The 26951-nt window shown below is 38.8% G+C and overlaps 3 protein-coding genes and 1 pseudogene across 3 annotated transcripts in view; 2 read left to right on the top strand and 2 right to left on the bottom strand.

Moving 5' to 3' along the window:
* Positions 1 to 7736: 7736 nt before the first annotated feature.
* LOC127624669 (uncharacterized) lies at positions 7737 to 11724 on the top strand. Its single transcript, XM_052099503.1, has 4 exons — positions 7737 to 9117; positions 9375 to 9584; positions 9887 to 9979; positions 11635 to 11724. The coding sequence occupies exons 1-4, from the start codon at positions 8662 to 8664 to the stop codon at positions 11722 to 11724; spliced, it is 849 nt and encodes a 282-aa protein (XP_051955463.1). The 5' UTR covers positions 7737 to 8661.
* A 1545-nt stretch (positions 11725 to 13269) lies between these two features.
* Positions 13270 to 14433, bottom strand: LOC127624661 (uncharacterized). The gene is made up of 2 exons (XM_052099491.1): positions 14120 to 14433; positions 13270 to 13600 (listed from the first exon to the last, which is right to left on the bottom strand). Exons 1-2 carry the CDS (start codon positions 14431 to 14433, stop codon positions 13270 to 13272), a joined length of 645 nt encoding a protein of 214 aa, XP_051955451.1.
* Positions 14434 to 14595: 162 nt separating this feature from the next.
* Positions 14596 to 18408, top strand: LOC127624655 (myosin heavy chain, fast skeletal muscle-like; annotated as a pseudogene).
* A 2456-nt stretch (positions 18409 to 20864) lies between these two features.
* Positions 20865 to 26951, bottom strand: part of LOC127630260 (myosin heavy chain, fast skeletal muscle-like) — a 72811-nt gene continuing 66724 nt past the window's right edge. The window contains 17 exon segments of the mRNA XM_052107753.1: positions 20865 to 20948; positions 21121 to 21252; positions 21344 to 21439; positions 21516 to 21620; positions 21767 to 21912; positions 21915 to 21936; positions 22031 to 22156; positions 22250 to 22453; positions 22582 to 22890; positions 23760 to 23884; positions 24070 to 24235; positions 24333 to 24516; positions 24604 to 24800; positions 25804 to 25922; positions 26126 to 26252; positions 26332 to 26721; positions 26796 to 26886. Of these exon segments, the coding sequence (XP_051963713.1) occupies positions 20928 to 20948; positions 21121 to 21252; positions 21344 to 21439; positions 21516 to 21620; positions 21767 to 21912; positions 21915 to 21936; positions 22031 to 22156; positions 22250 to 22453; positions 22582 to 22890; positions 23760 to 23884; positions 24070 to 24235; positions 24333 to 24516; positions 24604 to 24800; positions 25804 to 25922; positions 26126 to 26252; positions 26332 to 26721; positions 26796 to 26886 (2560 nt within the window). The 3' untranslated portion in view covers positions 20865 to 20927.

Raw genomic sequence — 26951 nt, 5'->3', positions numbered from 1 at the left:
ACACATCTGGCAGTCAGTGCTGCTGTCTGTCCATCTCTCTCCTGCCCACACACAGGGGGAGGGGGAGGGGGAGGGAGAAAAAAGAAAACCATTGGTCAAAGGTTATCTGTCCTGTCATCATGTGCCTTGGCGATATCTTTTGATTCGCTGATTGGACTGGTGCCAAGTTCAAAACCACTGTCCTCCTCCTTATTTGACCACTCAACAACAACTACAGACAAAAACTACAAGTCAGGTGAGACCCTTTTTACTTTTGAACTAAATGAATTCTTCCAATAAAATAAGTGGATAAATTACTTCAGAAAATAAATTTTTCAAATTAAAGTCATGAAATGACAGTATAATAAAATATATTGTGACAGGATTTGGTCTCAGAGGAGGGGTTCTGACTGAAAAATTTATTTTCTTAAGTAATTTTTTCACTTATTTGAAATTAAATGAATGATTTCTATGAAATTAAGATACAATGACAGTATAATAAAATATATTCTGACAGGATTTGGTCTCAGAGGAGGTGTTCTGACTCAAAATAAGTGGATAAATTACTTCAGAAAATACATTTTTCAAATTAAATTTATGTTTTTTATGAAGTTACAATGAACTTACAGTATAATAAAATATATTCTGACAGGATTTGGTCTCAGAGAAGTGGTTCTGAATGAATTTTATTTTCTGTAATTTTTCCACTTATTTCAAATTAAATTCATGATTTTCATGAAGTTATAATGAAATGACAGTATAATCAAATATATTCTGACAGGGTTTGGTCTCAGAGGATGGGTTCTGACTCAAATAACTGGATAAATGACTTAAGAAAATACAAGTTTCAAATTAAATTCATGGTTTTTATGCAGTTACGATGAAATTAGAGTATAATAAAATATATTCGATTTGGTCTCAGATACCCCCTTTCAACTAGGTGCTAGTTCAGAGCTATTGCCGGTTCGCCCACAGGCTTAGAGAGCCAGATCTTACGTCACTGTATACATCTAATGTTGCCCAGCAACGCTATTGCGGCAGCGCCAAACACAAACACACCAGGCTTGTTCGAGATGGTTCGGCCGGCGCATGACAGCGATCCAAAAGCACAAGGAGTCGTATGCTCTCCAAACACTCCCGCAGCTGCGATCGGTCCGCGCCGCTCCGATGCATCTCGAACAAGCCTTCCATCAACAATGGTGGTCGTTGCATTACTATTGATGCTCATGGCTTTGCGAACCTACATCGGCATCCAAACACGGCGAATCCAGCGCGTTCGTGCAGCTCGCGGTCACGGTACCTCGACCCCAGCCCCTGACGCAAGGCGGTTCTTTCTTAGCCCTGTCGCCCAGCAATGTTTTGGTGCTACTTAACTCAACCCCTGGTCAGAGCCTGACTCCACCCGCTGGCAATATGTGATAAATGATGGAAAAGTGGGCAGAGCCCAGCGGAGTGAGGCGTGCACCTGAGACCCGCGTCTCTCTGTATGGGCGTGGTGTGCTCGTGCCTGCTTAAAGAGCAACATGCAGGTTGGACACCCCTATATAGCATAGTGTATGTTGATGATAAAACAACTAGATTTTCTGAACTGGAGTAATATATATTTAGCCATTAACGATATTTTGAGATAAATTGTGATAAAATAACTTCCGCGTCTATAAAGCACTAACCGGAAGTGACGATGGGCGAGGGAGTCTGGTCAAGTTCAAGCTCAGGTTACAATGTATGCGAATGAAGAAACCGAGTTCTCCGGTGTGGACGAACATGCCTATAATTATGTGCAAATTAAGAGTTAAAATAATTAAAAGTAAGACTTACTCTGCTAAGTCCTCGTTTTCGTTGCACAGAATGTCTGCTAACGTTAGCACTTTGTCCTCCAGTCCAGCCCCGCGCCAAAATCCGGTGTAAACTTTGACGGTGGACTTGATTCCATCGAGTGCACCGAGGGAACAGCATCAGTAATCAGCCTCACGTGGTCCTTACTCCGAAATCCCATCCGAGACTCCAACAAATCTCCAGGTCGATAATTCTCCGGAGTGAAATGTGCGCCACAAATCGACCGAGTGTGTGGTAACAGACGCGGCAGTGAAGTCTGCTCTCTTCACCTGCACAAAACGCTCTCAAGACCGAAAAGCCTTGTTTTTTCTAGAAGGAAAATGATGGACACGATGTCCTGACAGGCTGGAATTCGTGCAACCAGCACAAACACAATAATTTACCATTATGGCTTCTCTAAAACTTTCTGTCTCTCACTACTGCTCTAACTACATCAACACCCACAATGTAGTGATGTGTCGTTCATGAACGATTCGTTCATTTTGAACGAATCTTTAATATGACTCGGGACTACCGAGTTGTCTCAGAGAGTGATTCGTTCATTTTGTGTTGACCGCGCATGCGCGCAACATCGCATAAGGTACATGAAGTCATAAATGATTAGTTCATCTTTCGCGAGTCTTCGGGTTCGGCCGGGTCCGAGTCTTTCGTTCTTCCTGTCAGTCCCATAGAGACTATGCTGTCAGTACCGGAAAGAGAAATGATTAGTTCAACTCTTCGTTTTCGAGTCGTTCGTTCTTCAAGTCAGACTCACAAACCCATAGCACTATGCATTTTGCATATTGTGATTTAAGTTATATGGTTACTCTGTGGCTTTATAGTGTCCTTTTCATTCTTATTTATTTTTTATTTATTTTTATTTAATTCCTTTTTGGATAGTTATCCAATTTTTTTAAAGCATTGTTGGCAAAAAATAAACAAACAATAAACATCCAGTCAATATAGTGTGTACAGTGTTTTAATAAGCTATGTTACAAAGGTGTAGGTTTCATAGGTTTATTAAATAACTGCATATTTAAGTTATATACTGTGACTTTTCACAAAACAACTCGTAGACTTTTTAGGTGATTTTTTATGGACTAAAAAACATAGTGAATGGAAAAATGCATGAATACTACATTCTACATTACTACATTCAATGTTATAGAAAAGAATCTTCATGACAGAAATTCACAAATACATATGAAAAAAGATACAATTTGAGACCAGAAACGTAACATGTAACTGTAAAAGTAAAAATCAAATAAAAAAACTAACTACAACATGTTTGTAAGAATGATGTGAATTATGAACTAGGTTAAGTATTTAATAGGGCTGTCACGTGACAAAAGAACGAAGGACTCAGACTCGAAAGATGAACTAATCATTTCTGTCTCTGCATAGTGCTATGGGTTTGTGAGTCTGACTTGAAGAACGAACGACTCGAACCGAAGAGACGAACTAATCATTTCTCTTTCCGGTACTGACAGCATAGTCTCTATGGGACTGACAGGAAGAACGAAAGACTCGGACCCGGCCGAACCCAAACCCGAAGACTCGAGAGTCGAGACTTGAACTAATCATTTATCTTTCCGGATCCGGACCGGTATGCTGCATGTGCATGCAGTCAGTGAGTGCATTGGCTGCTGTGTCACACCACACGGCCCACACACAGACACTGACGAGTCGACATCGACAACTAAGTATTTTTAACGTTTTGAAGTTCGAACCCGATGACACAAGAGGCGGAGAAAAAGGAGGTGAGGTGAACTAACTGCAATAGCTTAAACTTAAGACCCAATTAATAAATTAACATTTCGGTTTCTTATAAATTGGCTTTGGCTGCATTACCCTATAGTTTATTTTTATTTATTTATTTCAAATTGAATCAACATTTTCGTAAGTAGACTACTTGATGTTTTGGGCTATTTAACATGACATTTAATTATATTCTGCTGAAATGAACGAAATGACTCGAAAAAAGATTCGTTCATTTTGCTGAACGAGACTCAAAGATCCGAGTCAGTAAAATGATCCGAACTTCCCACCACTACCACAATGAGAGCTGACCGCGAGCTCTTTTGTTTGCCTCGCCCTACGTCATATGACGCGTTGATAGCGGGAAAGGCGTATTCCAGAGCCTAGCACATTTTCATCAAAATCTCTACATCAAACGAGATTTCATTAGTAATTTCTACTTATGTGTTTTTAAAAGACCTCTGCAGACAATATAAAGTATTAATTCAGTTATAAATTCAACCTGCATGTTGCTCTTTAAGTCACATGGCACTACAACTACCAATAGGAAAATTCAACTGCAGTAGCCACTCTTCAACCTGAAGAGGGCAGCACGCAAACGTGTTTACAGCATATATAGGCCTTTTTCACGGAAGTTAGAACGCACATCCGGTTCAGCATTTGTTGTGTAAAGCGACTTCCGGTGAAATGGAGTCAGGAGCGCTAACGTTACTCTTCACAACTTCCCTGAAGAATCTACCGGCAATTACATCAGCGGATGTTTTTCGACTTGTGGAGCTTCATTCAATCGTTCCGCACTCAAAACTCAACAAAGGGTACAAGTTCTTCCACGAAAATTACATCTTTAATTACGAAGGTAAGTAACGAACACATTAGCATGCTTTTGCTAACGTGGTATTTCTATACTTACCTTTATTTACATTGTAGACTGAGGAGTAACTTAGTTAAATAGTAAGAAAATGTGTCATTAAAATAATATTAATGTGATTGTTCATTTTTTCATGCAATATTCAGTGTCGAGTGTGAGAAACAGGGAGGTTATCGTGAGGTGTAGGTGTTATAGGTCGATGAGGAAGCGTGAGGAGCCACATTCTCTGCAGGTTTGATAAGAAATGAAGGCTTGGTTTCACAGACAGGGTTTAGCCAGGATTAGGCTTTAGTTCAATTAGAACATTTAAGTAGTTTATATATATATATATATATATATATATATATATATATATATATATATGCATTTATACATGCATTTTAGTCTGAGACTGTGAAATTTATTCTGTCTTGTCTGTGAAACCGGGGGATCTGTTATGATAAAACTAACCCCTTACACTAGAAGTTCAGAATTTCTACACCTAACATGACCCCTACTTGCACTTATCAAAAGTGATGCAGTACCGTATTGAAACTATTAGGCTTGCAGTGTAAGGGGAAGTTTTTAATCGTTTATTTTCTTACTGCGGTTGCAATTTTCTATTTTGAGGGAATTTATCCCTTAAAATCTGTTCTTTTTCATGATGTTCTCATGAATGTTCTATAGTCTAGTATAAAACTATATTAAAATACACTGATATTGGCTTTTGTCTTTTACTTTAGATCACTTTGAATGCTGACACAGTGCGTCCTACCTTGGTGCCAGTCCTGATGCCAAAGTTTATGACCCTAATGCAGATCCCTGTTTTGGGCTTGCTGAGGTGAAATGCCCAGATATTCCTACAGTTTCTGAGGCTGGGCATATTAAAATTGTGAATGGACAGGCAACCCTGAAAAAATCGCATAAATATTACTGGCAGGTTCAAGGTCAGCTGGCTGTAACTGGACTCAGTTGGTGTGACTTCATCACTGACACTGAAGAGGACATGACAGTTGAAAGAGTGTGGAGAGACAGTGTCATGATAGCTCAGATGAGAGAAAATCTGGATATTTACTACTTTTGTACTTACATAAATGAATATCTTAAGGGTGGTATCCAATAGGCCTAATTGCACTGTATAAATTGTTAATACTGTAAAAGATAATAAGGTAGTCTGGAACGGTGTATATAATTTTTATTTATGGTATATAAATGAATATCTTAAGGGTGGTATCTAATAGGCCTAATTGCACTGTATAAATTGTTAATACTGTAAAAAAAAAAGATAGTCTGGTGTATATAATTGTGTATATAATTTTTATTTATAGTGTAATTCTAACGATTTCAAGATTTTGTATTTGTACAAGATGTATATTTTAACATGGAGATATGATTTTCAATAAATGTTTTATGAAACTACAATTACAATTGTTACTTTAATTGTTCAACAATGCATAGCTGATGATAATTGCCTATTACAATGTGAAAAAATATAATACAAGAGGTGTACATACATTTAATTACATAAGTCACTCTTTAAAGGGTTAGTTCACCCAAAAATGAAAATTCTGTCAGTATTTACTCGCCCTCATGTTGTTCCAACCCCGTAAGACCTTCGTTCATCTTGCGAACACCAATTAAGATATGTTTGATTAAATCTGAGAGCTGGATCACTCCTCCATAGGCTTCTAAGGGATTGATACTTGTTCCCCGAAAAGTTATTAAAGACATCGTTAAAATAGTCCAAGTGACTACAGTGGCTCAATCTTAAGTTTATCAAGCGACGAGAATACTTTTTGTGTGCAAAAACAAACAAAAATTACACTAGTGAACTGAAGAAATTAATAGTTGAAATTAAGTTTATTTTGTTTGTTTTTGCACACAAAAGTATTCTCAGTATATTCATAAAAGTATTTTCATTTTTGGGTGAACTATCCCTTTAAAATTAAAAGGCTATGATGGACATACCCCTTTGTGACCTTTAACATCAAGCGGCCACTGAAAATTGCTCATCAAGCAGCAGTTAGTCCACAGCTGGTTAACTGTTCCAGACAAGGTTAAAGGTACAGTGGTGTCCCAGATGTGAAACTCCTTCACTCTTCTGATGGCTCTCTCAACAAGAATTCGAAGACGAGCTATGGCTTGTGTTCTCTCTGCATTTTCTTTGCTGAACTGAGCTGCTGTTTTAAAAGGTGGTATGATGAGTTTGGCCCCCGTTCTGCCAGCATCTTCTCAATGGTGAATCCTTTGTCAGCCATACAAGCATCACCTGGCTCCAGCAAGTCAAGAATCCCTGACTGTTTCGGTCAACTCTTGATCGGAGATGGAACCTGTGTACAGGCTGGATACAAAAGTAACTGCTCCGCAAGGAGCAATACCGATCAACCCCTTGAAGGTAGTGGTGTTTTTATATGAAGAGAACACCTCAGACTGGAGCGTGAGTGAAGATGGATTCTGGCATCTTATCTCTGTGCAGTCAATTATGACCCTCACCTCTGGACAAAACTGCCTAAATTTGTCTGGCATGGTGGAAATCACTTGCTCTCTGCTCATCCATATGGGCAATGATCCAAGGACAAGGTAAAGATAGCTAGCCCAAGTTATGATGATGCGGCTAACAGTGGAGACACTTACTTTGAAAATGTCAGCCAACACTTTCTCCTTCAATCCTGCAGCAACACGACAGCAGTACAAAAAAACTCATCAATCAGTGGCAAGCTGCGGTGATGACTGTGAGAAGCTTCCGCAGCAGTTGCCTGTCCTTTCTTCTGGGCCTTAGACCAGTAGACTAGCAAGGATGCTGAGGGCTCAATAGCCTTCCAGAATGCTTGGAAGACCTCTTCAGATGGAAACCTGGTGTAAAAACGTATGTCTTCATCTGAAGCACAGAATCTCTGAAACTGGGACAGAGAGTGGCCCATTCTCAGCTGCATGACCTCACTTTCCAGTTTTCTGACTTCAGCTTCCAAATCCTGTATTCGTGCAGCTGCTGCATCCTGTGCACCTAGATTCATACAAAAAATATGTATAATTATCTGGCATTTACTATGATTCAAAACAAATGTTTATTGTAATAGTCATTTTAGATCATTTTAAGACTTTGTTTATCTTAATTTTATTACTGCTCAGTTGTGGCAGCATTATGTGGAGAAATAAAGTATGGTGATATTTTCCTGAAACAGTAATTTGTGTCAAAATGAACTAAAATGATATTATGACTTGAAAGTGAAGGAACATAAATGTACTAAAGACTTCAATAACAGATTTAATAAAAAAAGAACGGGAAAGTTGCTTCATAATTTGTTTTCAGAAATGCATAACTTAAACATACCTGGAAGAGGAATGACTGCATAGTCATGGTCTGCTCCAGCTGTTACCTCACTATCGATTTCGTCGTCTTGGGTGTCGTCAGAGGAAGGGATAGGAAAGGTTTCTATGGTTTGAACTCGAATTCTTTTGTAAACCGACTCTCGTGAAGTTTCTCCCCAGTTGTTCCACTTAAATCGGGACGGGACAGCCCCTTTTCTGAGGCGCTTACGACCAGTAGCGGCAGTGTAATTAGCGTCGGTAAAGTGCCGGCTACAACAAATGTGCTGCCTCTAAGGATCTTAAACATTGGGCCTTCTACGCGTCGAATAGCATGCATCCACTTCTTTGTCTGACAGTCGTCGCTTGGAAAAGCATGAAAACTCAAATATGGTTGTCGCTGCTTATTATTTGTGCAATGAGGGACGCTACAGTGACACCTCGATGTTGCTTCAGCCATTGTTGTTTCGACCGTTAGTCGCTTTACACAACAAACGCTGAACCGGATGTGCGCTCTAACTTCCGTGAAAAAGGCCTATTGTAGAATTAAAACACGTTATACCCCAAAATGTTAAAATTGACTAGAATCAATGAACAGCAGTAATAAACCCCCAGTTTTACAGATCAATAACTAACAAAAAAGTTGTTTTAGGGTTTAGTTACCCTTTAATAACTAAAAATTATCCACTTTTACTGAGAGAAGGGGTAGTAATAATAATAATAATAAGTAATTTATCCACTTATTTCTAATTAAATTCATGATTTTTATGAAGTTCAGTCAGAACCTCCTCAGAGAAGGGAGAAAATATTGTTTTATTTTTGGGTGAACCATTCCTTCGAAACTTAACACAATTTCCTTCAAAATATTGCTTTGACTTTAATTTTATGAATAAAACAAACAACAAATTAAATAATATTTGCCAGAGTTTTTACATGTACCTTCCTCTGTCTTCAGCATGGCAACTCCATCTCCATCTCCATCTCCAACTCCAACTCCAACTCCAACTGCATTTTTGACTTGCAAGTGTGTTGCAACCAAGTTGAGCCAGCGAGCCCAGAGCTTCACCAAGGGACAGAAAATAGATATTGGAAGATTTAAAACACAGTGTTTGAGTGCCCTTTCTGACGGGTCAAAAACCTATTTAAATAAAAAAGATGGCTTTACCCCGGATTTTGAGGAGGGAGTGAGCTATGTACTCCAAAAACACACTATATCAAATGCATATGGACAGATACATTTGTTTGTGGGTCCTGGAACCCTGAAATTCAAAACGGTTCCAATGGAGATCACAGAGGAGGCAATGATGCAGGCCAAACATGCCCTGTGTCCGGCTTCCCCACTGATGAGTGGGGAAGAACAGGACATCTTCTCTCAGGGTGGATACCTCAGCCTCCAGGGAAAGATCATAGAAGTAAGTATATTTTCTATCCGTCTAATACTTTTTGCAGTATCTAATATAATGTACTAAATTGACATCATTACCTCCTCATCATCCAGTTACAAGTTGCCTAAAAAAAACCGAAAAAACAGTGATAAAGTGATAATGATCGTGTAATTAACAAATTGAATAAATAAAAGAACAATTCAAAATGTGCAATTGTGGAACTCCAGGAACATAACTAAGAAACAGAACTGTATTATACTCACCCATAAATTTACTTTTTCCAGTTGTGTGGCGCGAGGATGACTAGATCCAACGTCCCCATTCTGGACATGCGGCTCCAGTGTGGAGGAAAGGCCTTTGACGTGTCGCTGTGGAGGGATGAGGCGCTGACGGACCTCTACGTGGGTGACGAGGTGGTGCTCACACACCTTCGTCCCTGCATTTTTAAGAACGGCCAGAGGAAATTCCAGTCCTCGGCCTACACGTCTGTGCAGGTACATAATGCACAACACTACTGCTGCCATAGTTTACACTGAAACAGAGGAAATGTTTTTTGGAGATGTAAACCTACATTTCAATTAATAAATATCACATGAACAAAAGCATAACTGTTCAGAATATCAGCATGACTGTAATCTGATAATAGGCTAGAATTGCAAGTGTGTTTTCTAATACAACAGGTCAATAAACAAGAATTTAATGTACAGAAAGCAAAATTGTACAAAAAGAAATACTTACAGTGAGGTGTTTTTAGTACTAATACACTGACATTTCCCACACTGGTTTGTTTCCACAGATCCCTGAGGGCCAGGTTGAGGAAACTGAGGTAGACATCATTGGTGTCTCTGAGGTCAACGACACCTGCACATTCCTCAGCAGTGAGTCGGAGGTATTCATTGTGCCGTCAACCGTCTTCTCTGGCAACCCAGTCGACATCATCGACAGACTGCCAATGAAACTTGTGCTGAAGCACCTTAACAGACGGGTCCTGCAGATCCGCGAGAGGGAGAGCTCAGCAGAATAGCCTGCTCCCTCAACCATTTTTCTTAATTTATTTAATTTGTTTGTGTTCTGAGAAAATTATTTAATTGTTCTTGTTTAGTTTATATAGTTTGTTCCAAAATAAAATATACTTTCACATGTTTCAAAGTGTTGTCTTCCCTATCATCCGTATATTTTTGACAATAATGCATACCCTCTAATTACCTGCAGAAAAGTAACACTGTTTTGCTTACCTGTTGTGATGCAATGTAATGATCGAGAAATTTGTGGACCTTTGTCATCCATTTGAATGCAACACTGGGAGAATTGAAACAGAAAGTTACAATCTTACAACAAGTGTGAAATTACACAAATATAATGCAAAATACATTAATTGAGATATCAACAATCACCTAACGAAGTGCTAAAACATGCTAAAAACATGCTATCATCATGCTAACACATGCTAGCATCGCCTAGCGAAGTGCTAAAACATGCTAAAAACGTGCTAGCATCATGCTAACACATGCTAGCATCGCCTAGCGAAGTGCTAAAACATGCTAAAAACGTGCTAGCATCATGCTAACACATGCTAGCATCGCCTAGCGAAGTGCTAAAACATGCTAAAATCGTGCTAGCATCATGCTAACACATGCTAGCATCGCCTAGCGGAGTGCTAAAACATGCTAAAAACGTGCTAGCATCATGCTAACACATGTTAGCATCGCCTAGCGAAGTGTAAAAACGTGCTAGCATCATGTTAACACATGCTAGCATCACCAAGCGAAGTGCTAAAAGATGCTAAAAACGTGCTAGCATCATGCTAACACATGCTAGCATCACCTAGCGAAGTACTAAAAAATGCTAAAAATGTGCTAGCATCTATCTGTCTGTCTATCTATCTATCTATCTATCTGAGGGTCAATATCTATCTATCTATCTATCTATTTGAGGGTCAATATCTATCTATCTATCTATCTATTTGAGGGTCAATATCTATCTATCTATCTCTCTATCTATCTATCTGAGTGTCTATCTATCTATCTATCTATCTATCTATCTATCTATCTATCTATCTATCTAGCAACTAAGTTAAACTTTTAACTACTTTAAACTACAAACTACTTTAAACTTTAAACTAATTTAAACTTTAAACTCATTTAAACTATAAACTACTTTAAACATCAAACTACTTTAAACTATAAACTACTTTAAAATTCAAACTAATTTAAACTTTAGACTAATTTAAACTTTAAACTAATTTAAACTATAAACTAATTTAAACTTCAAACTACTTTAAACTTCAAACTACTTTAAACTTCAAACTTTCTGGTCCATGTTTATCTATGTACATGTCTGAAGTATAACTTGTAATTACTTGATATATAGTTCAAAACAATTTCACACTTGCATTTAAGCACTGTCTATGTCACTGACACAGATAGTATTCTCACAATATCTAGACAATTTTGTTGTTTCAATTAAATTGTTAACCTTTACTGTGAACATGAAATCAGGTATCATCTTTCTGCCTTCTCATTGCACTGTGTATTGCTTTCACAGGCCAACAGAGGAGGAGAGCCCGACGGCGGCCCCGTGAGCGGTCCCAGGATGGTCCGTCGAAGGTGGAGCAGACGCTGTTGGAGCTTCTGACACAACCTCTGGCACGACCTCCAACCCCACCGCCACGCTCCGCTGATGAGTACTTCCTCCTCAGCCTTCTGCCTTTTCTGCAGAGCATGCCGCCTCATTTAAAAGAAAAAGTTACATTTCAAATATACAAATTGGCAATGGAAAATAGCACCATTGTGCTAAATTTGGAACAATTGGACCCCCCACACAGTAAACTTTAAAAAAAAAAGAAAAAAAGAGGCGGCAGGCTCTGCAGGAAACGCAGAATGCCCTCCTTCCTCTTCTCCTATGCCGTTCCCTGTGGCTCTTCCACCTTCCAAGCGAGGTCCTTTTTGTTCCTGTCTCTTAATGTAAATAGTTTGCACATATTGTTCATTTTTTTCAGTTCATATTGTTATTTTATATGTTTTGCCTAAATAATTTTTTTTACATTTTGCCTAAATATGTTTTTTAATGTTATACCTAAAATTACTTCATATGTTTGGCCTCAATAAATTATTTTGTAATATGACTAAATGCCTGGTGTGGTTCTAATGCACAAACAAAGCAAATCTTTTATCACATAACTTGATTTCAATATATGAGACATTTTGATTTTGTATTGATTGCTATTTATTCCATATCTAAATCTAGATTATATGAAACATTATTATTGTAATGTAAAGACAACCAACATTAGTGTCTGGACAGTGTTGAATAAGGAAAAAAACACAGGACAGGTTAATTACTTTTGAGGCTGGCTCCATTTATCATCAAAACAAAAATAAATAAATAATTTAACCTGATATACTACCATGGAAAACCTGACATTTTTAAAAAGTCTCAACTTAATAAATGTGTATGTTGTGGACCTGACATCCTGGAACTGGGGCTGACAACCTGGGGAAAAAAAAACAAAATATAATAATAATGGACTATTTTTAGATAGTTTAGCTCTTTATAGGTTTGTGGGTGGCTCTTAAAAGAGCCGTTGTGGGGAAGTCATGAGGAGGACTTCAAACGCTACTCCGTCGGCTGCCATGGTACTGCTCCCTCCGCCGAGAAGTGTGCCATGAAGACATCCCTCACCCGAGTGCCTCTCTGGAGGAGTTGTTGGCGCAACCCGACCCAGACCTGGCAGTGGCTCCTCTCCAGCATGTCCCGCGCCCCTCGCAGCAGGTGCCTCTCTCCCCTCCGAACACCTCAGAAAGTTGTGGAGAAGACACGTCGCCTTCACACACTTCTCCGCAACTTCTGGGTGGACCTCGATGAGGCGGCGGTACATCCTCCACTGTGAGGAGAGGATGCCAAAGGCGTTCTCCACCACCAGCCTGGCTCTGGAGAGGCGGTAATTGAAGACACGCCTCTCTGGAGGAAGGGTGCGTCCAGGGAAGGGCTGCATGAGGTTCCTCCGCAGCGGGAACGCCTCATCAGCCACAAAGACATGGGGCTGGTGTCCTCTTTCATCAGCACCGGGAAGAGGCTGGTCAGGAGGCAGATGAAGTGTACCAGCACGGAGAGCCTGTCCAAAGGCGGAGTTTGCCAGAATCCCACCGTCGCTGGTCCTGCCGTACCCCCCAACATCGATCAACCGGAAGCGATACCTCGCATCCACAACTGCAAGGAGAACGATGGAGAATGTTCCCTTGTAGTTGTGGAACTGGGATCCTGAGTTGGGGGTGCCTTCATTACCACGTGCTTCCCATCCACCGCTCCACAGCATAGAGGGTAGTTCCACCACTCCTGGAATCCTTCTGCGATGGACTTCCAGTCATCAGTGGTGGGCACAGCCATGTACTCCTCCACAAGACAGTCCCAGATTGCAGTCACAACCTGGTGGACGATCTGGCTCACTGTTGAGACACCAACCCTGAAGCTGGACGCTATGGTCCTGAATGAGTCCCCTGTGGCAAGAAACCTAGAAAATATTTTTATAAGTACACTTGTAGTTACATATTCAACTATATACAATAACCAGTCTGTTTTACTTTAATGCACCATATTTGTTTGTTTGCTAGCAATTTTGCAAGCAATTTAACAAAGTTTTGAATCTTCAAAACAAAAGGGTATATGTGTATATGGTTTAAATCACTAGTGTGCCAATAACCAATAACTGATTATCAAAAGAAAGAGTAACGTTACTACATATTGCTTACAGATAGAGACATGACAGTATCATTTTTAGGTTATAGCAGTTAACCGAGTAACGTTATCACTAGAAAGAGCACTACATATTGCTTACAGATAGAGACATTATCACGTCTGCCAAAATAATATTTTATTTTTTAGGTTAACGTTACAGCAGTTAACTGAGTATCACTAGAAAGAGCACCAACAGTGGTATCCGTACCACACAGTTTGAAAAACATTGCTAGCATAGCGTAAATTAACATATATTTAATATACTGTATTTAACATTTTATATACATTTACTAACCGAAGACAGATGGACAGGCGCTCCGCAGCTGGGATAGAGCGCCTGTAGTTGGTGTCCTGAAGGGTGATCCTCGCTCCGATGCGGGACAACAGGTCATCAAACTGGGCGCGGGACAAGCGGAAGTACCGCTGAAAGCGGCCGTCATCCAGGCGCAGCTCCTGGAGCAAATGATGAAATTCGCCGAACTGGGAACGCCTCCGGAGGGTCTGGTGGACCCAAGTACGGCGACGACGACCCATACGCCGCTGTTCTGCTCTCCAGAGCAAATACAGAGCGGTGACTCTCTCCACGAATGCTCGATCAACATCAGCCATCTTGTAACAAGATGGCCGTCAACGGATTTTGCATCTGACGCGCGTCACGCGCGTAAATTTTGCTTCAAACTTTTGTTTTTTACGCGGGTCAATTTCGCTCTTGACACGCGAATGGATTCAAAGTGGTCAAGCGTATAACTAGACGCGGTAGGTGCGAATTTGATGCGCTATTCGCGTCCGGTGTGAACGCAGCATCAGAGGATTTATTTTATCAAGCAGCCAAAAAGTAATGACCTAAAATCTTCATAGTCACACGCTAAAACATGCTAAAAACGTGCTAGCATCATGCTAACACATGCTAGCATTGACTAGTGAAGTGCTAAAACAAGCTAAAAATGTGCTAGCATAATGCTAAAATCGCCTAGCGAAGTGCTAAAACGTGCTAGCATCATGTTAACACATGTTAGCATCGCCTAGCGAAGTGCTAAAACATGCTAAAAACGTGCTAGCATCGCCTAGCGAAGTGCAAAAAAATGCTAAAAACGTGCTAGCATCATGTTAATTTTTAGCAATTCGCTAGGCGATGCTAGCATGTGTTAGCATGATGTTAGCACATGCTAGCATTGCCTAGCGAAGTGCTAAAACATGCTAAAAATGTGCTAGCATCATGCTAACACATGCTAGCATCACCTAGCGAAGTGCTAAAACATGCTAAAAACGTGCTAGCATCATGCTAACACATGTCAGCATCGCCTAGCAAAGTGTTAAAACATGCTAAAAACGTGCTAGCATCATGCTAACACATGCTATCATCGCCTAGCGAAGTGCTAAAAAATGCTAAAAATATGCTAGCATCATGCTAACACATGCTAGCATTGCCTAGCGAAGTGCTAAAAATGCTAAAAACATGCTAGTATCATGATAACACATGCTAGCATTGCCTAGCGAAATGTTAAAACATGCTAAAAACGTGCTAGCATCATGCTAACACATGCTAGCATCGCCTAGCGAAGTGCTAAAAACGTGCTAGCATCATGGTAACACATGCTAGCATAGCCTAGCGAAGTGCTAAAACATGCTAAAAACATGCTAGCATTATGTTAACACATGTTAGCCTCGCCTAGCGAAGTGCTAAAAGATGCTAAAAACGTGCTAGCATCATGCTAACACATGCTAGCATAGCCTAGTGAAGTGCTAAAACATGCTAAAAATGTGCTAGCATCGCCTAGCGGAGTGTTAAAACATGCTAAAAATGTGCTAGCATCATGCTAACACATGCTAGCTTCGCCTAGCAAAGTGCTAAAACATGCTAAAAACGTGTCTATCTATCTATGTATCTATCTGAGTGTCTATCTCTCTATCTATCTATCTATCTATCTATCTAGCAACTAAGTTAAACTTTAAACTACTTTAAACTACAAACTACTTTAAACTTTAAACTAGTTTAAACTACAAACTAATTTAAACTTTAAACTACTTTAAACTATAAACTACTTTAAACTTCTTCAAACTTTCTGGTCCAAACTTTCACAAGCCAACTTAAAGTTTGTCTCGACAAACTTTTTTTTCTAGTTATTATTATTCTCTTATCCAGGGCTTTCTTGTAAATGAAAACCAAGTGTCCCTTAGTCGTGGATATTATTATTTTTTTGAATGTCATAAATAGCTGGAGGAGAAAGAGCCTCTGGTTTCTCAGCTGACAAGAGGAAAACAAGCTTTCACTCAGCAAATTGAGGAGTTAAAGAGACATATAGAGGAGGAAGTGAAGGTAAAAAAATATCTAAAAAACAACTCTTGGAAAGAACTTTGTGCTGATTTATCTGAGGAATCAGGTAATTACTTATTTTAAAAATGCATTAAACATAAATTGTATTTTTAGGCCAAGATTGCTCTGCCCCATGCTGTGCAGTCAGCCGTCATGACTGCGACCTGCTGCGTGAGCAGTTTTGAGGAAGAGCAGGAGGCAAAGGCTAAATGCAGATGGGAATGTCCAAGGCCAACAGTGAGGTTGCTCAGTGGAGAACCAAATATGAAACTGATGCTATTCAGCACACAGAAGAGCTTGAAGATTCCAAGTATGAACATTAGAAGAGCTGATAATCGTGTTAATATTTGAAAATGTTTGCATCATAAGATTAATGTTGACAAATTCATAACAGGAAGAAGCTGGCTCAGCGTCTGCCTCTCTGGAGAAGACCAAACATAGACTCCAGGGTGAAGTGGAGGACCTCATGACTGATGTGGAGCGAGCCAATGCTTTGGCTGCCAACCTTGACAAGAAGTAGAGGAGCTTGTTAAGGTAAATTATTTTCTGTAATGTGACTTTGATATGAGTCTCTTAAAAAAATTTTTTAACCTGACACTGAAATGTCTTCTGGTCTTCAATATCCTGACAGAATGGTAGCAGTATGAGGGAGGTCAGGTAGAACTGTAAGGTGCCCAGAAAGAGGCTTGCTCACTCAGCACTGTCAGAATCTGCATCGAAAGTCCACAACTGTTTAATTAATTATTAACTCTTACAGTGTTAAATCCATATTGGGAATTCAGTGTGCGTACTGTTTATAATGTTTATACTATTTTCTTTTTCTTCTTTAGAGGAGATCTCAGATCTGACAGAGCAGTTAGGAGAGACTGGTAAAAGTATTCCTGAGCTGGAAAAGGCCAAGAAGGCAGTGGAGATTCAGACAGCCCTGGAGGAGGCTGAAGTGATTTTATGGAGAGAATTGTATTATAGATGAATATGTAGTATTTTGTTGTAATTCTTGCTAAAATAAACGGAAAAAAAAAAAACTGTTGCACTATGCTGTCATATTAATTAATGTTTTCATTTTTAAATTAAAAAAATATTTTTTACATTTCATAGGGCACCCTGGAACATGAGGAGACCAAGATTCTTCGTGTCCCGCTTGAGCTAAACCAGGTCAAGGTTGAGATTGACAGGAAGCTTGCAGAGAAGGATGAGGAGATTGAGCAGATCAAGAGGAACAGCCAGAGAGTCAATGCAGAGCACTCTGGACTCTGAGGTCAGGAGCAGAAAATATGCCATGAGAATCAAGAAGAACATGGAGGGAGATCTTATTGAGATGGAGATTCAGCTGAGCCATGCTAATCTCCAGGCTGTTGAATCCCAGAAACAGCTGAGGAATGTTCAGGGACAACTCAAGGTATGTGACCTCTCTCTGGTTTTCAGTTGTATATGTAAATGAGTATTCTGAACAAAATTGAAAGCAAAAGCAACTATTCAGGTAGCCATCAAAAAATTGTTGTGTACAGGATGACCAACTTCACCTTGATGATGCCCTAAGAGGACAGGAGGACATGAAGGAGCAAGTGGCCATGGTGGAGCACATAAACATTCTGATGCAGGCTGAGATTGAGGAGCTGAGAGTTGACAAAGTTCACCTTTTGGAGTGCAGCAAAGAATCTCACAGATTTTTTTTATATGTTAATTAGGCTGCAATGATGACAGAAGAGCTAAAAAGGAGCAGGACACCAATTCTCACCTGGGAGAGGATGAAGAAGAACCTGGAGGTCACAGTAAAGGACCTGCAGCACCATCTGGATCAGGCTGAGAATCTGGCCATGAAAGGAGGAATGAAACAACTCCAGAAACTGGAGTCCAGGGTGAGAACATTTCTATGTTTATATTCTTGATGTGGGTAATATGAAATATGTGTTATGTTATGAAATATTGTATTTTGTTTGGATAAAATTATACAATATGTATTGTGTAGGTCCGTGAGCTTGAGACTGAAGTTGAGGCAGAACAGAGACAAGGAGCTGATGCTGTTAAAGGTGTCCGCAAATATGAGAGGAGAGTGAAATAACTCACATATCAGGTATGACCATACCTGACCATACCCATACATTAATTCTCATAAAAATATTTCCACAAACGTGTTCAAGCTGTACTTACAAATATTATATTGATTTCTTTATTTTTATGTTTAATTATATTATTTGTAGACTGAGGAGGACAAGAAGAACATTAACAGACTCCAGGATCTGGTTGATAAGCTGCAGCTGAGTCTCTAGTTTGAGAAATGGATGATTTGAATGTCCTCACTCAACACCAGTTTCCAGTTTCAAGCATAAGCACAAAAAAAAAATCTTAAATACAACAAAAAGCATTAAAAACAACAAACGAATCAACTGAAAATATACATTTGGAAACCCGGATAGGACGTTATCACCTTTTTCACCTCTTATGAGTTTACATCCCTGCCCTTACTCTTTAGCATTTATATTTTTCCTCTTGGTCAGTTCTGAAGATCACTCGATCTTAATTATAATTTGTACGCAGATGACACACAGATCTACAGCAATTCTAAACTGCTTTTCTTTCACATTGTATTTCTGACATAAAAATATGGATGAGTTAAAGTTTCTTTGAACAGTACTAAGACTCGTTATGCTTACTGGTTCTCCTTACCAACTTCATAAAGCTGGCTATTTAACTCTATCTGTGAATGTCTCTGCTGTGGAGTTTCAAACAAATCCCAAAAACATTATAGTGTATTTAATGCAAGTTTGACATTTGATCCACACGTAGATAATTCTTTTAAAACATCCTTTTTTTCATCTCAGAAATATTGCAAGATTATGCCCTATGTTATTCTCTGTGGTTATTCTATTTTGTCTTTTCCTGCATTGACTATTGCAATGCATTCCTTGCTGGGGTCTCTAAATCCACACTAAATAAATTGATTGCAATATGTGTGAAATTTGACAGTCAGAATCCTGACTAGGTCCAGGACAAGTGATAACATTACTCCTATCTTGGAATCCTTGTACTGGCTTCCTGTCAAGTTTTGTGTTGATTTAAAAATTATTATGCTAACCTTACAATACTCTGCATGGTTTGGCTCCTCAGTATTTGTCTGAGCTCTTAACTCTACACCCAAATACATGATCTCAGTTCCTCCAAATCTGGGCTCTTAGCTGTCCCTCAGACTCATCTAAACGCTATGGAGGACAGGACTTTTTTCTTCTTATGCTCCAAATTTGTGGAACTCACTACCAGCTGATATTAGAGAAGCACTGACTTTTTGTATATTGAAATCTTGTCTTAAAACATGATTAACGTAATTATTTTTTTGTATTCTGATGTGCATGTTTATATGATTTGTATTCTTATATTCTTGTTCCTTTCCTAATTAAAGCACCTTAACATTCTACTGCACCTTTAACCCTTGTGCATCCTTGTGGACATTTTTGGCTTTTTCAGTTTTGGTTTTTTGATAACTTTGTCTGTGTTAATGCTAACTGCATAACATTTTCCACAGGTGTGAATTTGTATTGGAATTTTAATATTTCACCCTATTTCCTTTAAAAAATATTTTTTGCACTAGTTACACAAAATACTCCCTCTTAGCGTCGTTTTGGACAAAAATGGCCCCATTGAAACCCATTAAAACTGCGATTTTTAATCCCAGTGCCATTTAACTATAAAATTATGCAATCTTGTTTAACATGCTTTCATTATGTTGGCAAGGCTTCAAAATGTACATTTTAAATATTTTTTACTAGATCGTGCCATTTTTTCAGCTTTGGCATATCATCGCTTTTGTTGTTGTTTTCTGCTGTTTTTGGCTTATGCATATTATAGAGCCAATTAGATACATTATGAATATATCATTGTGTGAGTGTGTTGGTATGTATTTCAGAGTGTGGTTTGTATGTGTCTGAGGCTCTAATAATAAAAATAAAAAAATTCTGTTTAGCATTTATGAAATTGAAAATAATTATAATTATTATATTTTTTATAAAAAACAACAGTGGCATTATGTAAACAAACAGGCGTTTAAAGTGTTAAAATTCTGAAAATAAATGAATGTTTGGTAATTATGATTAGAACTGATGCTGGTTAAAATATAAGTCAGTGAAAGTAGAAAAAATATTATTCTATAATATTTTTTTTACACTTTTTGACATGGCCATTTTTGTCCATTATGCACCTGAGTGGTAGTTTTTTTAGATCTGATACTGCATAAGCATCAAAATGAATGTTGTTGTTAAAGCACTATATAGAAATAAAGTTTATTATTACCTTTTCTTTTACTCCACAAATTACAAATAGCGAGTTGCTGTTTGATTTTAAGTTTACAATGTTTAATTAGTGTTAATTGGTACTTAATACATTTAAAATGAATTATAAGATTGTAGAGGTGGGGAGGGCGGGCTGGAAGAACGCACGTCCGGCCTGCCTTGAAACAGACTTGTAATTAATGAAGAACTTCTTCATTGCTGGCAAACATGGGATGCATTTCAGTATTGTTTACAGCCCCACACAATCACTTTAACCTCTCGTACTATGCACTCTCTCTCAAGATGCTACCACTTTATAAAGTGAAAAGTATAAACATGCAATATTAATGTTTAGTGACTTATTGAGAACTTTGATCATGTCATATAAAAGTTGACATTGTGTTTACTAGAACATTTTGTGTTCACCAACAAATCAATCAAGAGAAATTGAGGTCCAAAACAAGTTGTTAAATAATAGTTTTATTTAGTATTCATTTGACATTTTCAAATACTTCTTTGAAAGGTTTTTACTCTGCTACCTCTTTAACCTGGAAAAATAAGAAATTGAACATATATATAATTAGTACAAGTTTAAAGTTAAAATTGAGGAATTAAACTAAAGCTTTAAAGCTGTGGCAAGTATGTTTTAAAATACCTGAAAGTACATCAGAAAGTAAATCTTTCAGTAAGAATTAGAATTTATATTATCATATAAATTACCTTTCCAGCATCACGGCTCTTGGTTCTGAGCTTGTTGACCTGAGATTCAGCAATGTCAGCGCGCTCCTCAGCCTCCTCCAGCTCATGCTGTGCCTTCCTCAACTTGGACAGGTGAGTATTGGCTTGTTCCTCCTGTAACATCAAATATGTGTATACAAGGCACATACTATCTAAAATGATAGTAGATGGTGAATCATTTAAAGTGCTCAAATGAGGTACTCACAGCTTCTTCAGCCTGCCTCTTGTAAGCCTTGACCTTCAGCTGAAGCTTGTCAACCAGATCTTGCAGTCTGTTTATGTTCTTTTTATCCTCCTCAGTCTGCAGGGAATAAAAATACATTAGAATAGAAAATGGTCTGAAAAATGTATCAGAAATTTTAATGAATTTTCTTTACCTGGTAGCTGAGTTCTTTCACTCTCCTCTCATATTTGCGAACACCTTTAACAGCATCAGCTCCACGTCTCTGTTCTGCCTCAACTTCAGTCTCAAGCTCACGGACCTTAATTATAGATATTATCAAACTCATTTCACTCAAAGAAAATAGGTTTACACTATCAAACACAAAATAGTCAGTATTATAGCATGACACACACTTCAAAGCACCCAAATCAAGTTTACTGAACACTGAAATAAAGGCAAGCGTACTCTTGACTCCAGTTTCTGGAGTTGTTTCTTTCCTCCCTTCATGGCCAGATTCTCAGCCTCATCCAGACGGTGCTGCAGGTCCTTCACTGTGACTTCCAGATTTTTCTTCATCCTCTCAAGGTGAGCACTGGTGTCCTGCTCCTTTTGAGCTCTTCTGCCATCATTGCAGCCTTTTGGAATTCACAAATTCCACAAATTTTCATTAGGTCTAAAAATGTAAGAGGGCAGATTTTTGTGAGGCTTCTTGAATTGTCAATTACTCACATCAGTAATGGCCTTCTTGGCCTTATCCTCTGCGTTTCTTGCTTCCTGTACAGTGTCATCAACTTCACTCTGGATCTGAACAAGGTCAGCTTCAAGCTTCTTCTTGGTGTTCAGAAGACTTGTGTTCTACAAAATGGATAAGATAATTGATTTTTTTTTTTTAACAATCTCTCAATGACCTTAACTTCAGTGTACAAAAAAACCCCAATATGCTCTCACCTGAGAGTGCAGCAGTCCAACACGCTCACTGACGTCCACCAGCTCTTGTTCAGCCACTTTGCGGCCTCTCTCTGTCTGCTCCAGAGCAGCTCTCAGCTCCTCAATCTCAGCCTGCATCAGAGTGTTTCTGCGCTCCACCATGGCCACCTGCTCCTTCATGTCTTCCTGTCCTCTCAGGGCATCATCAAGGTGCAGTTGGGCATCCTGTAAACAACAATTTTTTAAGGGCTCCCTGATTAGTTTTTGCTTTTAAATTTGCTCAGCATTCTCATTTACATACTTATACAATTATACATACTTATACAACCAGAAGCGAGAGAGCATTCACATACCTTGAGTTGTCCCTGAACATTCCTCAGCTGTTTCTGGGATTCACCAGCCTGGCGATTAGCATGGCTCAGCTGAATCTCCATCTCATTAAGATCTCCCTCCATCTTCTTCTTGATTCTCAGGGCATCATTTCTGCTCCTGACCTCAGAGTCAAGAGTGCTCTGCATGGACTCAATGACTCTCTGGCTGTTCCTCTTGATCTGTTCCATCTCCTCATCCTTCTCTGCAAGCTTCCTGTCAATCTCACTCTTGACCTGGTTTAGCTCAAGCTGGACACGAAGAATCTTGGACTCCTCATGCTCCAGGGTGCCCTATGAAAGATGATATAAAAACTATTTAGAAAAAAAAAAAACTATAACTGACACTGTAGTAGGGCTGCATGACATGGAGAAAAAAATTTGGTATGCGATAAGTTGTAGGATGATGTGATATGCTATGCTATAATCCTATAATGACATCATCAAAATGCCCAAATAAGATGAGTTATAGGTTTATAAGTTTATTGGGGAAAATAATTTCTGTCTATCCCAGAGATCACAAACATAGTTTTATTTTGTTCCAATAGATTGTGTGCAATATAAACAAGTTCACCATCATTAGCAACAAATCAACAAATGTTAAGATTTGAGTCTCTACTTTCAATATATGTTAATTTTTTCACAAAATGTAAACAATAAATGTTGTTTTGATGCTCTTTAATGCTTTTTGTGACAGATTGTGGTGGCTGCTCATTCAAACGAGACTGGCACAATTCTCTCTCTAACGAAGAAAACATAAATTAACAAAAGATTTAATGTGGAAAGATACAACTTACTGAAATGTGTCATCACTCATGTAATCGCCAAATCTGTTAATGTTGAAATAAAAAGAAAATGAATGGGGAATATCTTGTACTTTTCCGTGACGTGCTCGAGCACTGGAGTGCTTATGGGACTGGCATCTACACTGCACACACACACCAAGTGACAATTGCACACCCATTCTATTCTCTGCTCTCTACAATGGCATTAATGTTATTTTATAAAGTATTAAAATCATTCCATTATCTGAAGCCATGATATGCATATTGTGATGTCAATTTTTTACATTTTGATAAATGCAATATATTGTGCAGCCCTACACTACAGTAAAGTGATTTTATTGAGAATAACCGCCAAAAATACTTAACTCCAAAAATTACCTCAGCCTCCTCCAGGGCGGTCTGAATCTCAGCCTTCTCCGTTTCCACAGTTTTCTTAGACTTTTCAAGCTCATGAATGCTCTTACCAGTCTCACCTAACTGCTCTGTCAGATCTGAAATCTCCTCTTTAGAAGAACAAATCTATATCATTATGAACATTCAATAAGCTGTCAATACAGTGTTTAATTAATCAATATATTTAATGGAAAATCGCTAAATGTTTACTTCTAGAATACCTAAACTAGAATTAGAAAATGCTAATTAGCAATTAAACACAGAAGGTTTTCTAATTCAACAATTGTTGTCTTACGCTGCAGATTCTTGTTTTCTCTCTTGAGTGTCTCCAGCTGATCTAGACTCTCCTCATAGGAGTTTTTCATCTTGAACAGCTCAGTGCTGAGTGAGCGAGCCTCTTTCTGGGCACCTTCCAGCTCTGCCTGACCTTCCTCATACTTCTGCTTCCATTCTGCCAGGACCTTGGGTAAAGAAAATGAAGGCTCAGCTAACAATATTATTACTTAATTTAGCGTGTGAGAGGAATTATCATATCACAAAATTAGTCAAATTGTTTACCTTGTCAAAGTTCCTCTGCTTCTTGTCAAGGTTGGCAGCCAAAGCATTGGCTCTCTCCACATCAATCATGAGGTCCTCTACTTCACCCTGGAGTCTCTGTTTCGTCTTCTCAAGGGAGGCACATTTGGAGTTCACTGCTTCAATTTGTTCCTCTGCCTCTTGCAGACGCTGAGCCAGCTTCTTCCTGTTATGCATTTTGTAAGCATAGGTCAGAAAATGCAATCATTTTCACATATTAACAAGTGTTTATCAGCTCATCTGATGTTCATACTTGGACTCTTCTAGCTCCTCTGTGCGCTGGATGGCATCAGTTTCATATTTGGTTCTCCACTGAGCAACCTCACTATTGGCCTTAGACATTCCCCGCTGCAGCTCAGCCTTTGCCTCCTGCTCTTCCTCAAACTGCTCACGGAGCAGGTCACAGTCATGACGGGCTGACTGCACAGCATGGGCCAGAGCATTCTTGGCCTAGGAGACAATGTCATGCTATTAGCTGTACTCTACAGTGGAAATGTACACATTCAAACAAACACACATGCACAGAAAAGGAACAAATATGCTGCCCTGGGATTTCAACAAGCCAAATAATGAAAGTATGCCATTGTGCTATGATTGCAGTTATGTGTTTGCCATTCAATAGGCCTATTTCTTTTATTAATATGTCATATAAATGTTATATATAATCTGTCCTACATTTTAACACTGTTATGGCACATTCCAAATTCCAAGATAATTGTAAATCTTTGTATTAATTTAAGTAAGGTGAATTCACTAAAACAAAGAACAGTCAAAGTCTCTAGACAGCTGTCATCGTGGACATAACGCAACTGATTTTCAATCATTCCATATACTTGTGTGCACATCCACAAGTCAAGAAAGAGCAGCAAATTCAAAAGTCACTTTTAAATTGTGTTACTTTATGATACTACAGTCTATGATCATCGTGAGTGCGAACTTCACAAAATATCCTGCAGTGTTCTCAACAACATTAAACTTCTAGCCAAAAGGCATCAGTGGCCTGGTCATGGGAGAAACACAAAAGTGCAATTTCTCCAAGAAAATCTTCACAGATAAGTCCTGGCATTAACCACCACTTGATATCTGGTAATTTCCCCACTTTCAATATGTTCCCTTACATTTTTCCGCTTTGTCATTGTTCAGAACTCACTGGCGGGTGTGTCAACTTGTTGCTCCTCTGAACAGGATTAAACACATTTTCTTTCAATCCGTTTTCTGACTATTTGATTGAACGATTGTGTGTGGAGATTTTTCTTTATTTTAGTTGCATGGGCAATGAAAATTCTTAAATTATTTATTTTAAAAACTCTCAAAATCATTCCAAAGCAGCCCAAATTTTTACCACCTGCCCAAGCAAATTTTCTCCCATACAAATCTACTGAAAGTAGCCCAATTGGGTGGGAACCTGCCCAATCTGGCAACACTAGTCACAATGATTATGCTGTATTATTACCTTAACTTCCTCTTCAGTTTGCCTCTTAAGCTCCTCAATTTGTTGAGTGAAAGCTTGTTTGCCTCTGGTGAGCTGAGAAACTAGAGCCTCCTTCTCCTCCAGTTGACGGCCAAACTCACCTGTTGAGATTTAGATTCACTGTGTCAGATCTATATCAGTTAATTTTAAACAAAGTCTATGGAGGCAAATTGTTAGTAATCAGCATGTTTGTTTCATCTAATAAGACTTTGTTAGAGTCAGAAATTCAATTCAAAATGATCTTAATACACTATTCTCAATAATTATTTACAAACTATTAATTTGTTCACAATTGTCATGTTACCATTTTCAGTTTGAAGTCTTGCTCTTTGAGCACTGATGTCATTTATCTGACGAACATTCTCATCATTCTTGGCCTTTATTTCACTAAGTTGGTCCTCAAGTGTGCGGCACATCTTCTCTAGATTGGCCTGCAAATACAAAGTCCTTAGATATTTACAAATATTTAACACACATTTGATATATTTGTTTAGATATACAATTCTCAACCTTTGCTTTTGCAACAGCCTCCATGTTGCTGGAGAGATCATCAATCTCCATTTTGTATTCACTCTTCTCCTTCTCAAGCTTTTGCTTGACACGCTGGAGGTTGTCGATTTGCTCTCCCAGCTCAGCCACACTGTCGGCCTGCTTCTTGCGGAGGGCAGCAGCAGTGGCTTCATGCTGGAGGGTGGACTCTTCGAGATCTCGGCGCAGCTTCTGGAATTCAGCCTCACGCTTCTTATTCATCTCAATCTGAGCAGCAGTTGCTCCTCCAGCCTCCTCAAGCCTCTCACTGATCTCCTCAAGTTCCCTGGAAAGATCAGCTCTCTGCTTCTCCACCTTTGCACGAGCAGCACGTTCAGCCTCGATCTCTTCCTCCAGTTCTTCAACACGAGCCTACAGGGGAAAGTTATTAATCAATTTCTGATCATGATGTTTAAATAAATGTAACATAAGAGTCCAAAAAATACCTGAAGCTCCTTGATCTTCTTCTGGAGTTGAGCTCCAAGAGATTGTTCATCCTCAATCTTGCTGAGAAGCTGGCTTATTTCAAAGTCTTTCCTGTGCGAGTTCAACAATAATTTGTTAATAAAAATAACATACATAAAAAATAACATGCATAACAC

Source organism: Xyrauchen texanus, chromosome 3 (assembly GCF_025860055.1).
Source record: "Xyrauchen texanus isolate HMW12.3.18 chromosome 3, RBS_HiC_50CHRs, whole genome shotgun sequence".
In the NCBI taxonomy this organism is placed as follows: domain Eukaryota; kingdom Metazoa; phylum Chordata; class Actinopteri; order Cypriniformes; family Catostomidae; genus Xyrauchen; species Xyrauchen texanus.
The sequence above is the reverse complement of the archived record's forward strand: the minus strand, read 5'-3'. Positions and strand labels throughout refer to the sequence as shown.

Excerpts from the sequence above, each read along its gene's own strand:
- LOC127624669 (XM_052099503.1), top strand. The coding sequence starts at position 8,662 with ATGGCAACTCCATCTCCATCTCCATCTCCAACTCCAACTCCAACTCCA. Across the intron at positions 9,118-9,374 it reads TCCAGGGAAAGATCATAGAA|TTGTGTGGCGCGAGGATGAC; the intron begins GTAAGTATATTT and ends TACTTTTTCCAG. Across the intron at positions 9,585-9,886 it reads CGGCCTACACGTCTGTGCAG|ATCCCTGAGGGCCAGGTTGA; the intron begins GTACATAATGCA and ends TTGTTTCCACAG.
- LOC127624661 (XM_052099491.1), bottom strand. The coding sequence starts at position 14,433 with ATGGCTGATGTTGATCGAGCATTCGTGGAGAGAGTCACCGCTCTGTAT. Across the intron at positions 13,601-14,119 it reads CGCCTGTCCATCTGTCTTCG|GTTTCTTGCCACAGGGGACT; the intron begins GTTAGTAAATGT and ends AATATTTTCTAG.